The following is an 18,064-nucleotide window of genomic DNA, read 5'->3' as shown; positions in this document are numbered from 1 at the left end:
TGCCATCCAGCCATCTCATCCTCTGTCGTCCCCTTCTCCTCCTGCCCCCAATCCCTCCCAGCATCAGAGTCTTTTCCAATGAGTCAACTCTTCACATGAGGTGGCCAAAGTACTGGAGTTTCAGCTTTAGCATCATTCCTTCCAAAGAAATCCCAGGGCTGATCTCCTTCAGAATGGACTGGTTGGATCTCAGACCCTAATAAATTGAAAATCGTGGAATTCTACAAACACATGCAGGCACATACAGCTCATTACATCAGATGTCTTTTTTTCATCATTCAGAAAATTTTATCATAGGCTCAGTGTCTTTTCCTGAAGGATAAATACATCCTTTTCATATCTCATTAATCTTTCATTTAACTACAATTTGTAGCATTCTTTTAGAGCTTATGTTAGAGAGAGAATCTCATATTTAATCCTAAGGCATTAGTCAATGATTGCTGGAATGATGCTTCAAATAGCATGTTATTGAAATCTCTTACTACAATTTAATTATGATTACAACTTTGAGGGATAAGATATAAACATAAAGAGTTTTATCAACAAATCTCTGTATGTGGCATGTGTGTACTTAGAAGAACAGAAAAAAGTTGCTGAGAAAACCCATGTAAGCAGTTTAGAAATTCAGAGGAGAGAGAGATTACTGTTGTAGAAGTGGATACAGCAAGAGCTAGTTAATGCTAACTGAGAATATTTATATAGGAAAAAAAAAAGTCCAAACCCCATGAACAAATTTAAGTATTTATTGAGTACCTGCTGCTGCTGCTGCTAAGTCGCTTCAGTTGTGTCCAACTCTGGGCGACCCCATAGATGGCAGCCCACCAGGCTCCCCCATCCCTGGGATTCTCCAGGCAAGAACACTGGAGTGGGTTGCCATTTCCTTCTCCAATGCATGAAAGTGAAAAGTCAAAGTGAAGTCTCTCAGTTGTGTCCTACTCTTCGTGACCCCATGGACTGCAGCCTACCAGGTTCCTCCATCCGTAGGATTTTCCAGGCAAGAGTGCTGGAGTGGGGTGCCATCACCTTCTCTGTTTTGAGTACCTACTGTATCTCAAATACTATATAAGACATGCACATATATAACTATACATCAAGCAAAACAAGCACCAAAAGAGGGAACTCTATGCTGTTGGGTTATTCACAGTGTATTTGCAGGCTTGGTTGCACAGAGGGGTTTTCACAGTTGAGAAGGGAGTGATTTGGATTGACTGAGACACAGAGAAAGCAGAACAAGGAAACCAGCAGTGACACTGTTGTTAACGTGAAAAGTACTTGAATTAGAATGGTGACATAGGATCAGAAGAAAAGAGGAAAAAAAGAATGAAATCTTGAGAATGAATCCTTCAGACTTGATAATTTCTTTGGGTATAAGGGTTGATGATTGAATGAATTAAGAGTAACTGAGAACTTTGCCCCTGGATGTAAGAATCTGAGACTTAAATTTATATCCTAAAACATTGAATATAAACTATTGTTACTATGAGATAAGGTTCAAACACGGGGTCAGGAAGATCCCCTGGAGAAGGAAATGACAACCCACTCCAAGATTCTTTTCCTGGGAAATCCTGTGGACGGAGGAGCCTGGCAGGCTACAGTCCATGGGGTTGCAAAGAGCTGGACATGAGTTAGTGACTAAACAAGAACAACAACATTGTTACTATGCTTTAGTGTTATGATATATTATCTCTTAATTCTATTAGAATATATTATCCTAATTTTATAGATTAAGAAGTAAGATTTTTTAAAAGTTGCTTAGTATATTGTTTATGTCCTACTGATGGAACTGAAGATAGAACTGTACATTTACCTAGGTGTCCTTAGGACTGTATTTCTTTCCAGAATAGCACCTAGTTGTCTTACACTATAGATAATCCTGAATTCATTTTTTAACTGGGATATCATTTCTACTCAGTGCAATAGATTTTAGGTGTTCAATTTGTTGGGTTTTGATAATATAAAATATATGTCTGTGTAGCCATCACCCAAAACAAAAATATAAGAAAGTCATTCACCCTGGCAAGTTTCCTGGTGCTCCTTTCCAGTTAGTTCCTCACCCCAGAACCAACACTTCTGATTTCTGTCACCTAAGATTAGTTTTAACTTTTCTTGAGCTTCACGGGAAAAAAAAAAAAAAAATCAAACAGCATCTATTATTTTGTGTCTGGTTTCTTTCATTTTATATAATTTTTAAAAGATTTATCCTTGTAGTCATGTATATCAATAGTTCCTTAAATTATTGAGGAATACCACCCCAATCTGTGAATATACCACAATTTGATGATCCATCCTCCTGAAGGTGGATATTTGGGTTGTTTCCAGTTTTTAGCTATTCTGATTAAAGTATAAGCATGATTTTTTGGGGGGGGAAAGTTATAGAATAAACTTGTTTAGAACATATTTGAGTCAGGATAGACTCAGTTATGCTTCAGTAACTAACAACCCAAATCTCAGTGGCTTAAAACAACAAAAATTTATTTCTTTCTCAAGTTACATGTCCACCAGGGCTCAGCAAGTGGGCCTGTCTGCTCACTATGGTCCTTCAGGTACCCAGGCAACAGAAGTTCTGTCTCAGCTTGTGTTTCCATAATCACCAGGGCAGAAAAGCAAACATAGTTAATCAAGTACTGGTTCAAATTTAAAGGTGAAGAAAAACACAAGCCAGGGGATTTATGAATATCCCTAATTACTACCACAGGAGAGAGTACTGGGAGAATTACACTCCATTGTACTGTTCACCACCCACCCTGCACTATCAAACACAATGAATATTTCAAAGCATTGTATAGTCATTATATTTATATGAGGGATGGGTAATGTAGATGTGACACTCCAAACTTAAGTATGAAAAGTTGATCAAGTCAGAGTGAACAAACTTAGAACTCTGCACTGCACCTTCATCTTGAAGAAAATTGTGAAATAAATTTATGAGTAAATTGTGACCCAGTAAAATTTTTCCCCAAGGTGGATCTGGGGATAATAGCTTGGGTATATGAGAGAAGAAGATATTTGTGGCTTGGGGTCAAGCTATTGAAATGGGAAACACCATAATACAATAGTTAAAAGAGTAGGTTTTGAAACCAGATAGCTGGATTTTAGCCTCAGCTTGCTATTTATTAGCTTTGACACTTTGGTCAGGTATCTTAATCTCTGTGTAAAGTGAAGAAAATAATTGTAACTACCACATAGAGCTGTTATGAAGGTTAAATGAGTGAACATATAAAAAAGGTTAGAACAGTGGTACATGGTAAGAACTCAAAAGTTATGCTTCTGGTGATCACGTTTTCCAAATCAATACATTTTGCTATATATTACTTTTCTCGTTGTGTAACAAACTACCACAAATTTAATGGCTTAGACCAACACACATTTATTATCTGGTAGTTCAGTAGGTCAGAGGTCTGACACAGAGGGTTTGGGCTCTCTATTTAACATATCACAAAGCAGAAATCAAGGTGTTGGCTAGACTGACTTCTCTTCTAGAGCCTTGGGGAAAAATTCACTTCCAGGCTCATTCTTGTTAAGTTTATTTCCTTGTTGGTTCTTTTTTTTTTTTTTTTTTCTTTTAAACCTTTTATTTTGTCTTGGGGTATAATCAATTAACAATGCTGTGATAGTTTTAGCTGTATGTACACATGTATCCTCGGAGAAGGCAATGGCACCCCACTCCAGTACTCTTGCCTGGAAAATGAACGGAGAAGCCTGGTAGGCTGCAGTCCATGGGGTCGCTAGAGTCAGACACGACTGAGCGACTTCACTTTCACTTTTCACTTTCATGCATTGGAGAAGGAAATGGCAACCCACTCCAGTGTTCTTGCCTGGAGAATCCCAGGGACAGAGAAGCCTGGTGGGCTGCCGTCTATGGGGTTGCACAGAGTCGGACACGACTGAGGCAACTTAGCAGCATACATGTATCCTGGAGAAGGAAATGGCAACCCACTCCATGGCAAAACCCATGGACAGAAAAGCCTGGTGGCCTACAGTCTGTGGGGTCGCAAAGAGTCAGGCACAACTCAGCATCTACTACTACTGCTATACATGTGTCCATTCAGCCCCAAACACCCCTTTCATCCAGGCTGCCATATAACACTATGAATAGAGTTCCCTGTGCTTGTCCTTGTTTTTTTCTTCAGTTGCCATGGTTCTTTGTGACCCTATGGACTGCAACAGGGAGCCTGGCTCCCCAAGCTCCACAACTATCTCCTGGAGTCTGCTCAAACTCATGTCCTTTGAATCACTGAAGCTATCTAACCATCTCATTCTCTGCCCACCGTCTTCTCCTTTTGCCTTCAATCTTTCCCATCATAAAGGAGGTCTTATCCAATGAATTGGCTCATCGCATTAGGTGGACAAACTATTGGGAATTAAGCTTCAGCATCAGTCCTTCCAAAGAATATTTAGGGTTGATTACCTTTAGTATTGACTGGTTTGATCTCCTTGCAGTCCAAGAGACTCTCCAGAGTCTTCTTCTGCACCACAATTTGAAAGCATGAATTTTTTGGCACTCAGCCTTCTTTATTGTCCAGCGTTCACATCTGTACCTGACAGAAAAAACCATAACTTTGACTATACAGACCTTGTTAGAAAAGGGACGTCTCTACTTTTTAATATGCTGTCTAAGTTTGTCATAGCTTTTCTTGCAAGGAGCAAACGTCTTTTAATTTTATGGTTGCAGTCACTGCCGGAAATAATTGTGGAGCCCAAGAAAAGAAAATCTGTCACTGCTTCCACATTTTTCGCCTTCTATTTGCTTATTGGTTATCCTAAAATGGATATAGTGGTGTATACGTGCACATCCCAAACTCCCAACTATCCCTTCGCCCTGTTCATTCCCCCTGCAACCATAAGTTCGTTCTCTAAGTCTGTGAGCCTCTTTCTGCTTTGTAAGTTCATTTGTATCATTTCTTTTTAGATTCTGCATATAAGGCACGTCATACAATATTTCTCCTCTGTCTGACTTACTTCACTCAATATGACAACCTCTGGGTCCATCCATGTTGCTGCAATGGCCTTATTTCATTCTTTTTAATGGCTGAGTAATACTCTATTGTATACATGTACTATATTTTATTTATCCATCCCTGTCAGTTGGCGTTTAGGTTGCTTCCATGTCTTGGCTGTTGTAAACAGTGCTGTATGAATGCACTGTTGGGGTGCCTATATCCCTTCCCCACTCCAGTATTCTTGCCTGGAGAATCCCTTGGACAGAGGAGCCTGGTGGGCTACAATCCACTGGGTCACAAATAGTCTGACATGACTGAAGCAACTTAGCATTCACCCACACATATCCTTTTAGATCAGGTTTTGGCACAGTGTGGAGGTTCCTTGTTGGTTCTTAGTCAGAGATTTCTCTTAGTTTTTAAAGGTCATTCACATTATTTGCCATGAGGGCCCTTTTATCCTCAAGCCAGAGATGATACTTGTAATCTCTGACTTTCTATCTCTGACCTCCTGACATTCCTTAGAATTCTTGTAGGTCAACCTACTAACTTTAGAGATCGAGACAATGAGGCTCCAAGAAGAGAAATTTCCAGATTAAAAAGGGACATGTGATTAGGTCTTGCCCAACACGGTAATCTGCCTTTATCTTAAGGTCATCGGTGCTATGTAATGTAACCTAATAATGGAAGTGAAATTCATCCTATTTACAACCTGTAAGCCAGAAGGCAGGTGTCTTGGGAGACCTCTTAGAATTCTGCCCAATACATGTTGCATGATTTTTACCAATGTGAATAAAACAGCATTGAATTGAAATCAGGATCCAGAATATGTCTTTGTCATAAATATAAATATATTCTGCAAACAAAAAACTGAAATCGAGTATGTTCCTAGTATTCTTTTGGAGAAACACTACACTGATAGCCCCTAGATAGAAATTCCACTGTCGTAATTGTCTGTTTACTTAGCTGTGTTCCTCACTAATTGCTAACATCATCAAAGGTAGGAATCATGTTTTATTCATCTTTGTTTTCATAGCATAAATATTTGTTAAATAAACCAATGAATATATTCAAAATAAATTCAGAGCTATATTGTTGAGCTGCAATCAATTAAACTCTAGCCAGCATAAATTAAAAGGAGAATGTACTGTAAGAATACAAGGAAAGAGTCTTGTGGACTCTTAAGAATAAGTCATGCAGCTGAGACTCTGAAGAGAAGGAACCAGGGCAACTCCAGAGACATCACCAGAAGGAAGTTCTAACCTCATTGTTTAGTCTTGACAATCCCCATTGGCATTGTCTAGATACCACACTCTTGAGTCTCTTTGAGTCTGTTCTAAATTTTCAGTCCCTGGGAGAGAGAATCTGATCTGCTTAAAATGAGACAGATGTCTGCTTCTTAAATCCACTGAAGGTGAGGCCAACTGTTAGTGTTACATAGTATAGATCATCCATGGAATCACTGTGAGTTGGGCAGACACCCCAAGAAATGTTCATTAATTTGGTAAGTACCAATTGCTGGCTGACTGCAGCCAGCACATCATCACTAATTGGTGAAGAAGCTTGGAAAGCATAGGGCACACCTTTGATAGTTCTGCTTCATATCTTTTCCTGCTTGTTAAGACCTCTTTTACTTAATAGACATTTATAGTATACTTACTCTCTCCTAGGTATTCTGCTACAAGCAGAGGACATAAAGAAATAAGATCCTATCTCTGTGTTTAAAAAGGAGAGAGAATAGCACAAATAATTTTAATAGAGCATGGCAAGTCCAGTGATAAGGACATACCTATATAGGCTTCCATACCTTAGAAATCTCAATTTTATCCATGATAGAAGTCCACTGTCTGTCTGCCAACAGCTGTTACATCCTCAACAAAAAATGTAAATTGGTGTAGCTGATATAGAAAACAGAATGGAAGTTCCTCAAAAAGCAAAAGTAGAGTTGCTGTATGATCCTAAAATCCCACTCCTGGGCATGTATCCAGAGAAAACTATAATTCAAAAAGATGAATGCAGCCCAGTGTTCATTGTAGCACTACTTACAATAGTCAAGACATGGAAACAACCTAAATATCCACTCATAGATAAATGGATAAAGAACATTTATACAATGGAATATTACTCAGTCATCAAAAAGGATGAAACAATGTCATTTGGAACAACATGGATGGACCTAGAGATTACATTCTAAATGAAGTCAGAAAGAAAAAGATAGATACCACACTGAGGTCACTTATATGTGGAATCTAAAATATAACTCAAATGAACTTATCTACAAAGCAGAAACAGACTCACAGACACAGAGAACAGACTTGTGGTGGCCAAGGGGAGAGGGCTTTGGAGAGAGATGGATGGGGGCTTTGGGATTCACAGATGCAAGGTATTATATAGAGAATAAACAATCAAGTCCTAATATATAGCACAAGGAACTATATTCAATATTCTATGATAATAGAAATGATATCATAGAATAATATAATAATAGAAAAGAATATGAAAAAGGATGTATATATATCTATGTTTTATATATATACATGTATATAATCTACCCTCTGGATATATGCCTGGTGTGGGATTGCAAGATTATATGGCAACTATGTTTTTAGTCTTTTGAGGAACCTCTATGAATAACCATATTCATATAACTGTATCACTTTGCTTTGTAGTAGAAATTCATACAACATTGTAAATCAATTATGCTTCAATAAAATAGACTTTTAAAAAGATACAAATCATGCAAAATAAATAAATGCAAATACCAGCAAATAATTTCAACTACAATTTCTGATTGTGTGCTGTATAGGGCACCAAGATGTAAGAAATTTGTGTTGATTATACTGGAAATTAAAAGTTAATTATGAAGCAAACAGATTTCATTCCTTGTGAATCATGGACTTTGAGAGGTCAGAGGATCCCCAGAAGTCTTTTAGGCTAACTGCCCTTGTGAAGCATAACTGCTTTCTCTCCTTTAGTTTCCCTCTTCCCACTTCTTTCTCTTTAAAATTGTTGTCTTGTCTGTCATACAGAGTGAAGTGAGTCAGAAAGAGAAAAGCAAATATCATATATTAATACATATATATGGAATCCAGAAAAATGGTACTGATGAACCTATTTGCAGGGCAGGAATAGAGACACAGATGTAGAGAACAGATTTGTGGACACCAGAGGGAGAAGGAGAGGGTGGGATGAATTGAGAGAATGAGAGTGACATGAATACACTACCATGTGTAAAATAGCTAGCTAGTGGGAAGCTGCTGTATAGGACAGGGAGCTCAGCTCAGTGCTCTGTGATGACCTAGAGGGGTGAGATGGGGACAGTGGGATGGAGGCTCAAGAGGGGATATATGTGTGTATATGTATATACACACATACACATATATAGCTGATTCGCATTGTTGTACAGCAAAAACTAATACAACATTGTAAAGCAATTATTATTATTAGGGACTTCCTATAGCTCAGATGGTAAAGAATCTGCCTGCAATGCAGGAGACATGAGTAACATCTCTGGGTGGGGAAGATCCCCTGGAGGAGGGTATAGCAACCTTCTCCAATATTCTTGCCTGGAGAATCCCGTGGACAGAGGGGCCTGGCAGGCCACAGTCCATAGGATCGCAAGGAGTCAGACACGACTAAGCAACTAACACACACAAAGCAATTATACTCCAACTAAAAAAAATCGCTGCCTTGATGACAAAGTCTGTGAACACTCACTGATGAGTGGATTGTGAAGGATTATGAACTGTAACTTCTTATAGCAGCTTTCCTCTCTCCACTGAAGTTTCCTATTCTGTGAGGTTTAAAAAAATTAATATGGACTTTAAAAGCCATTAAAGTCATACTATTTTGGGGGAAATTATTATGAAGTGATAACGTGGTCTAGTTAATCATTATTTCTCAATAAAAACTTATGTGCAGCTATATTTTTAATGCCTGTAACCTTTGAAAGAGATATGAAAGGCCATCTGCTTAATTACCACCAAATACACTCTGCCCCATGGGCTCTGAATCTGGAGCAGACATGTCCTGTTCGTTTTCAGTTCTAAGCTAGAGCTGAGCTCTCTTGTGTTATTCCCTGGAGGAACCTGAGTGGGAAAGGAAATCACCTCTGGGAAAATGCTGTTACTTACCCAGGGGTAACTGATTGCTTCTTCTGGTGTATGAGAAAACCGCTGAGGAGTGGATTGTACTCCCTGAAAAACAACAGCCGTCTCTTAACATAATAGTGCATGCTTAAGGCATCTATAATGCTGTCAGGAGAAATGGACATATTCTTCATGCTCTGTGTCCCTTTGTGATTTTAGTTTTCTCCCTTTTGCTTTGGTTTGGCTGGTGTGCTAGATAATTCAAGAATTTTAAAAGGTTAAAGCCCAACTCAATGGACATGAGTTTGAGGAAACTCCAGGAGTTGGTGACGAACAGGGAGGCCTGGCGTGCTGTAGTCCATGGGGTCACAAAGAGTTGGACATGACTGGGCGACTGAACTGACTGACTGAATGAATGAAAGCAAGAAATGGGACCTAGACCTCATCTCTTTATTTATGTTCTGCCTTATTCAGAAGAATTTTTATCAGCATAGAAGTTTTACAATTCAGCCTACTTACTTAAGAGGTCAGGAAACGGATTTTCTTAGAAGTGATTTCCCCAAAATCTTAAGGCCAGTGGTAGTTCTAGAACTGAAACTACTTCTGTCTCCTTATTGAAGTGAGTGATCATTACATTATTTATTTTATTTTATTTATTTTGACTGCACTGGGTATTCATTGTAGTGCACAAGCTTCTCTAGTTACAGAAAGAGAAAGCATGGGCTTTCTCTGGTTACAGCGTGCAGGCTCATTAGCTGCATCATGCCAGCCCATTTGCAATATTTGCCATCTTAGTTCCCAAGATTAAACTGGGCCTCCTTCATTGGGAGTGCGAGTGTTATCCACTTGACCACTAGGGAAGTCCCTTAAAATAACTGTGTTTAGTGAGTCCCCTACATAAGAATCTTCAAGTTGCGAACTTCCAAAGATGTAAATATGCTTTCCATCACTGTCAGCCGTGAGTGAAACTGCAGCTTGCCCTCTGTCTCCTATTGCTGATGATCCTTCAGCTTTACCATCTCCCATCTCCTCTCCCTCCTCTAGTGAGTAGCTCTTCTTGCCTGTTCACTTGATGCCAGCCGCTGTATGGCAACTATTGTACTGTATTACTGTACTTTTCAAGGTACTATTCTGTAAGATTAAATGTATTTTCTTTATTTTTATATTTTTTAGTATAGTATTTTTGTGAAAAGTATTATAAACCTATTACAATACAGTTAAATAGCCAATTATGTTAGTTGGGTACCTGGGCTTTGTTGAACTTACAAACAAATTGGACTTAACGAATGTGTTCTCGGGACAGAACTTGTTTACACGTAGGGGACTTACTGTACAGACAGTTTGCCAGGCACTGTGTTTGCCTTAGATGATATAATAGTAGGGAGAATATGAGTCCTGTCCTTGGAGTGCTTACCAACTAAGGGGAAGACAGATTTGAAACCAATGTGCATACAAACCAGTTAAGTAAACTGTGAAAGTAAACAGATCTAGGATTATAGATAAGTGCTACAAGCATATAGTGGAAGTCATAGAATGCTTGTTTCCAGAAATTGCATTTATTGTGACCTATGAAAGAGAAATTTAAAAAAATCAGACAAAGGATTTGGGCACCAAGCATTCAGAACAAAAAAGAAAAAGAGAAAAGGCCATGAGGTGGATGGAGCTTGGCTCAGCTGAGAAATGGAAAGAAGGCCTGTGTAGCTGGGTTTGAGCAGAGTAGGGAAGGAGAAGTGAGAACAAGACAAGTTCAAAGGTAGGGACTGGGGCCAGATCCCTTAACACCTGATAACTTCCCTAACAATTTTGGACTTGATCCTCATGCATTAAGGAGTCGTAGGATGATCTTAAGCAGAGGGTAGAAATATAATCAGATTTATATTTTAGAACCGTAATAACTGCTGGGTGAAGAATGGACAGAGGATGAACAGTATAAGTAGGGAGACCAAATAGGAGGTTTTTACTTTAGTTCAGAAAAGAAATGATGATAACTTTTACTAGAATAGGATGGAAAGAAATGAAACCATTCAAAATACATTTTAAAGGTTGAATCAATAAGACATCTTGATGGATTGGATATACAGTTGAGGGGTGAGAGTGTTCAAGAATGACTTTAGGTTCCTGGCTAAACAACCGGGTGAATATTGTTGATATTTACTAAGGTGGGGAGGAAGTTGACTATGGAACCCTTTGGGAATAAAGAAACCCTTTGGGAATAAAGTGGGATAAAGAACTCTGTTTTATTTAAAATGTTTCTAAGACCTCTGCTGCTGCTGCTGCTAAGTCGCTTCAGTTCTGTCCGACTCTGTGTGACCCCATAGACGGCAGCCCACCAGGCTCCCCCATCCCTGGGATTCTCCAGGCAAGAACACTGGAGTGAGTTGCCATTTCCTTCTCCAATGTGTGAAAGTGAAAAGTGAAAGTGAAGTCACTCAGTCGTGTCCAACCCTCAGCGACCCCATGGACTGCAGCCTTCTAGGCTCCTCCATCCATGGGATTTTCCAGGCAGGAGTACTGGAGTAGGGTGCCATTGCCTAACACCTCTAGTGGAATATAATATAGGTGTTGGGTTTGCAGATCCTAGGTACAGAAAAATATCCAAGCTAAATGTGAATTTGGAAGACATCAATATATAGTCTTTTAATTAAGGGAAATAAACATAGTTGAGATTATTGAGAAAGATGAGTAGGGTATAGATTTAATATAAAGAAAGGCATTTCAAGTAAAGGCAGTGATGTGATTAAAGCCTCAAAGTAGGAATGACATCAACCAATGGATCTTTTTCCAATTGATAAGACATAAAAAATAAAATGCGAAAAGTGCATTTGAGTGCCCTCCTAAATCAGACAGTGGCTGTCGTATGTACACCAGACATAGAGATCTGTGAGCAGTCTTAGATCTTTGCACACCAGTAAGAAGTCTCTTCGTTTTATATTGTGAAACCTAAAGTTCACATAAATCTTAAAGATAATTATTTTGGTCCTGTGAAGTGGATTAAGTTCATTCTACTCCTCATTACCCTAATTGGAGCAGAGGAGGTAGGAGCTGAAACTTCATTACTGGGGGTCAGGAACAGAACAACTCCTAGAATACCAGTTCTGATGGTTTGGGCTTACTTCCACTACATTACTAGAAATGGTATGTAGGCAACGGTTCTGTAGGAGATCTATCCTTTACTGTTTATTCACCTTTCCAAAAGTATCCTCTGCAGCACCTGACTTACCAAGCAGAAGTTGGCCAACTTCTAGCATCATCATTCTTTGTCACTAATAATTGTATCTTAGTTTCCCTTGAGTAATACATCTCTGTTTGTGCCTAATGGCTTTGCGTGCTTGAAGCCAGTGTATATTTACATTTTTAAAAATTCTGTAGTGCTGTGTGTGCATTTTCAACTCAGAACTGACAAAATGATTCTAATTTGAGCCAAGAACTTAGCATTTGCTGTGTATTGATTCTGCCTATTTTAACGTTCACAGAAATGAAGATGCAGTCAATCAGATGGCCGTTACTCCCTTTCCATTACCATCAAGTTCCCCAACTTCTATTGAGGTAAGATAACTCCTGATTAGCTCTTAGTGAATGAGTTACATGGATTTTCAGTATCTGGTATTCCAAACTCAGAGTTTATTAGCTGGGGAGTTTCCCTAATTACAATACAAATATTTGAGGTATGATTGTAAAGTAATATAAATCAATGTTTAAAAAAAAACACACATATTAGAACTTAATCATATGAGTACTGCCTTCCCCCAAATTCCTGAAGTTTCATTCTAGATATGAAATTTGTCCTAATTAAGGATTTCAGAATTTATTAGAAGATTCTCTTTTTTAATGACTGTATTGTACCTTTCTTTATGGTTTCAAAACTCTTTAATACTATGGTTTTGGGTGTCTTTAAATACTTTCATCTATTAATGAAGAAATTACTAATATTTCAAGATTGCTAACATAGTGATCTGCTTCTAGAGATGAATGGATGGATGGATAGATAGATATATAGATTAATTAGCTAAGAGATTCCCTGCTGAGAGAATATTACATACTCTTCTCATTTTTTACTTATTAATATTAAAAAGCAGAGACATTGTCAACAAAGGTCCATCTAGTCAAGGCTCTGGTTTTTCCAGTAGTCATGTATGGATGTGAGAGTTGGACTATAAAGGAAGCTGAGTGCCAAAGAATTGATGCTTTTGAACTGTGGTGTTGGAGAAGGCTCTTGAGAATCCCTTCGACTGCAAGGAGATCCAACCAGCCCATCCTAAAGGAGATTGGTCCTGGGTGTTCACTGGAACGACTGATGTCGAAGCTGAAGCTCCAATACTTTGGCCACATGATGCAAAGAGCTGACTCATTGTAAAAGACTCTGATGCTGGGAAAGATTGAGGGCAGAAGGAGAAGTGGACAACAGAGGATGAGATGGTTGGATGGCATTACTGACTCAATGGATTTGGGTTTGGGTAGACTCTGGGAGTTGGTGATGGACAGGGAGGCCTGGTGTGCTGTGGTTCATGGGGTTGCAAAGAGTTGGACACGACTGAGTGACTGAAATGAACGAAACTGATTATTTTTAGTTCCCACAATGCATGTTTATTATAACTAATCAAACAATGCAGTGTTAGAAAATTTGATTTTCCTTTCCTCACTTCCTCAAGGAAGTTAATATTTACTGTTTAGTATCTTTCCATACTTTTCGTTTGCTTCCATAACAAAATGAACTGTATGAATAGTGTTCCTTTTAGTAAATATTTGATCGTATAATGCTCATTCTTTCTATTCAACAAGTATTCAATGAGTGCATATTACTTGTCAGGTACTCTTAGGGGTATTAAATGTCTAGTTATGAATCAAACAGATAAGGCTCCCTGCCATGGTTCAGCTTACATTCCAATGAGAAGATTAACTAGCAAATACATAAATAAACTTAGAGAATTATCAGGTAGTGTTCAATGTCTTGCAGATAATTAAAATTACAATAGGGAATGTGGCTTGTGACCACTTTGGTTATAGGGAAAGCTGCATAGACAAGGTGAAATTTAAACAAAATCAAAATGATAAGAAGGAGCCAGACGTGCAAAAATTAGGAGGAAGAGCTCTCTCTGCAGCTCTCTACAACAATAACTGTCAAGTGAGAATGAGCTAGAGGGTACATTGGGAGCCTGGGGAGTGGTAGGCTAGGATGAGAGGGAGGGAATGTGAGGTGGGAGGGAGAGAAGAGTTTGGTGAGTCAGAGTCAGAAGCTCAGGTTTTAGTCTGTGTGCAGTAGAAGCCACTGGGTATTTTTTAACAGGGAGTGAGGTGACCTGAAACAGTCTGCCAGGTAGAGAATGGACTATAAGAAGGTAAAAGTAACACGCTAGGCAACAGACACACACAGAGACAGCAGAAGCCCAGGCAAGACCTAATTGCCGTCAGATGAGGTGTTGGTGTTGGAAGCAAAGACAAGAGAGCTGATTGTTGATGTTTTGGATGTTGTGTGTGTGTGTTAATCACTTAGTCTTGTGACACTAGACAGGTGAACTTGAGTGGTTACAGTCACTTCTTGTACTTCATAAGGTTAAGAACAAATGAGAGAGTGAGGAGATGATATCTGTATCTATCTGTAGGTATCTTGTGCCAGGTACATGGTGAAGTAAAGTGAAGTGAAAGTGGCTGAGTCGTGTCCAACTCTTTGCGACCCCATGGACTATAGAGTCCGTGGAATTCTCCAGGCCAGAATACTGGAGTGGGCAGCCTTTCCCTTCTCCAGGAGATCTTCCTAACCCAGGGATCAAATCTAGGTCTCCCGCATTGCAGGCAGATTCTTTACCAGCTAAGTCACAAGGGAAGCCCAAGAATATTGGAGTGGGTAGCCTATCCCTTCTCCAGCAAATCTTCCCGACCCATGGTAGCTACTCAATAAATGTTAGTACTCAGTTCCTTTTGTTTTCTTTCTGTCAGCAATGACTTCTAATATTAGCTGTGTATTTTCTCTAGTTTGTTCCCAGCCAAATGGTTTCTGCTGCCTTCCTGTTGACAGGGCAGCCACTTAGAAGAGGATGATTGAACACAGTACCTACTGTGTTCAACACTATCTTGAATGCATTGTCCCAAGTCCTGTTTACATTCATACCTCTGAGAGACAGTATTATTATTTCCACTTTATAGAAGAGGAAACTGGGGTCTAGAGAGGCTATGTAGCATACCCATATGCCCAGAGGCAGCTGTTATTCAGCATTAGTTTTCTCATCTGTCCCTGGGAGTGTTACCACCAAACCTTCATAGATTTGCAGAGAATAAAGGAAGTAATGTATATAAAGCATTTAATACAGCTCATGGCACAAAGTAAACACTCAATAAAGGTGAACTATTTATTCTAATATTTAAACACATTATTCAATATTAGCTATTATTTTCCTTTTTTAAATTGTGCTAACCACATAAATTATTCTCATTATTCAATTACCTGTTTAAAAAAATTTTTTTACTTTTATTTATACATAGAAGAATCAATAATAAGTCAGAAAAATAACTTGTATTCTGAAAATTTTAAATATTGGTTTTATTTTTGAATAAAGACCAAAAATATGTATAAAATATAAATAATACCAATATTAAATTTCAAGATCTTATCACAATTCTTAAATTTGAATATTCCACTATTTGCATTTAATTTTCCAAAATAAATCATATTAGACATTTAAATTGTTAATAAATAATAATTCTTTTCTCTAAAAGAATATGCTGTGTGATACTTGTGTTGCATTTTCACAATGAATTATACAATAAAGAGAGTTGTTTCTTTATTATATTTATGTATAAATATTTATTTATTTAATTTTATTAAAGTTCAGTTTCTTTCTGGACTTTTGGTCTCTGATAACTGTCACCAAATTCTGAGTGACACCCAGCCTGCAGGTGGTATCTGAGGTACTATGTAAGACTGCTCTGGTCTATAACACTTCCTTATCCCTTCCATTCACTCATGTACCCCCTCACTGTGCCATTTTCCTTTGCAGCTGTTTCCAGTAAGTACTTAAGCATAATTCATATCTGATATATTGTTGAGAGAACCAGCCCATTTAACCAAAGAGATGAAGTACAGCCATATGATTGTGAATTTGAACCTGACATCATAATTCCACATAATTGAATAGCACTTTTATTAAACACTAATGGGACCTCATATTTGTTCTTTTATTGAACAAATATTTATTGAGCTCTTATTATGTCTCAAGGACTGTTCTAGACACCAAGACTATAGCAGAGAACAAAATCGCTTCCTGCAGTTGTGTGCTAGCAGAGAGAACAAGAGTGCTGGTTGAATACTGAATAGAAAAACATGAGTTCTTGTTTCAGCTCTACCAATCATCTGCTGGGCTTCTGACCTCCATGAAGATACTTAACCTCTCAAAATCTGCCTTTTTCTGTAAAGCAGATTAATAGCCTTCCCTGCCTGTGTCAACAGGTAGCTATGAGGATTGAGTACTAAATGTAGGTAAAAGTATTTTATAATCCACACAGCTCTATACATATGTAAGGGATTATTAGCATTTCTGCTGCTCTACTTTTGGCAGTTGTAATATTGCTGGGACACTTACAGAAGTGATTAAGAACATAAACTTGAAAGTTGATAGATTTGAACCCTGATCATTGGTTTGACACTAACAGAATGAACTTGAACCTTAAGCTCAATAAGCTTGTGTTTCTTTACTTTTAAAAGGCATTTGATAGTAATAATTTTCTAGATTAGAAGAGCTGAATAATGTTTATAAAACTTTTAGCATTGTTCTTGGCACACACTAAGAACTCACCATAGCTGTGGCTGTGCTTGTATTGCACAGGCCTCTAGCAGGACTCTCAGCCTCCGGCATCTTTGGTTTTCAGCAGTTACATTTAATGTAGGATTTCTTTTCTTCTTGCATTTGTCTTCTTGGTCAAATATTTTTAATACCCATTTCTTGCTTATCAGAGCTGTATTTCAAAATCTTTGTTTCAAGGTTAGAATTAAGGCTTTATACCTGCCTCCACTAATCACCCTTCTTTTCTCACTAGTGTGAGTGCCCCTGCCGGGCACTCCACATATACATGTGTTGAATTTTCCCTCCTTATGCTTTTGTTCCTGTTGTTTCTACCTAGGTTGCATTCCCACTTCCTATTTATTAATTAATAACCTTTATTCATTCATTGACCTTATTAATTCATAAGTCCTCAGAGAATCACTTTTTTGAATCCTCTTCCAAGTTTTCTATGACTTAAAATGAATACAATAATGTACATAGATTAATAAACAGAGCACCTGAAATACAAATGCTCAAAAACATGAGATACTATTCTTATGACCAACTTCATCCCACACTGTTTCCGTGGGAATCTTTACTCCCTTCATAGTTAAGTAACACTCATGATTCATTTAAAAAGTAAAAATTTCCCCTTTTTCTTTATGTGACATCACTTGAGCATATAGAAAAAGAGGGACCCATTTCCAAATGGGTTTATCAATTAGGATTCTGTCACTTTTCCTTCTCTTGTTATCACCATGTTTTATTATAATAATGTAGGACTGTAAACACCTCACTAAATTGTATTCTTTTTTAGGGCCAGGCTTATTGTCTTCCTGATCACTGAATCCTCAGTGCTTAACATGTAGTACTTGCTTAATAAATATTTGTAGAATAAGTGAATGGCTTTTCTACTGTATCCTTGATGCTTCATTTTAGTGTTGCATACTTACTTCTTACTGATTCAATTCATTCTGCCATTACTTGCCAAATACCTACTTTGTAGAACATAAAAGAATTAATTGCACAAGTCTCTACACTCAAAGAACTTGCAGTCTAACATGGGAAATAACACATGTATGTTACTAAAATAAGGTGTCCTAAGAGATAAAGTTTTAGGAGGAGTTCACAGAAGATGAATACCAGAAGATGTTTTCCTGGTAGGAGAACAGATATATTGAATTTTAAAATATGAATATGGTTAGATAAGAATGTAGGAACAGCACAAACAAAAGCCCAGAAATAAGAAAAATCAGGGTGTGGAAAAGGGAGAAGAATACAATAG

The 18,064-nt window shown here is 38.0% G+C and overlaps 1 protein-coding gene across 4 annotated transcripts in view; it reads left to right on the top strand.

The window, feature by feature from the left end:
• The window catches only part of PATJ (PATJ crumbs cell polarity complex component), a 383,451-nt gene that overhangs the window by 250,724 nt on the left and 114,663 nt on the right, over positions 1-18,064 (top strand). For all 4 annotated transcript variants that reach the window (XR_008715910.1, XM_055585657.1, XM_055585656.1 and 1 more), the window contains exon 30: positions 12,499-12,571. Coding sequence is in view for 3 of the 4 variants with exons in the window: in XM_055585657.1 (XP_055441632.1) it covers positions 12,499-12,571 (73 nt within the window). In the remaining variant the exon portion in view is untranslated. The remainder of the gene's footprint in view (positions 1-12,498; positions 12,572-18,064) is intronic.

The sequence above is a fragment of the Bubalus kerabau genome, chromosome 6 (assembly GCF_029407905.1).
Source record: "Bubalus kerabau isolate K-KA32 ecotype Philippines breed swamp buffalo chromosome 6, PCC_UOA_SB_1v2, whole genome shotgun sequence".
Lineage (NCBI taxonomy): Eukaryota > Metazoa > Chordata > Mammalia > Artiodactyla > Bovidae > Bubalus > Bubalus kerabau.
The sequence above is the reverse complement of the archived record's forward strand: the minus strand, read 5'-3'. Positions and strand labels throughout refer to the sequence as shown.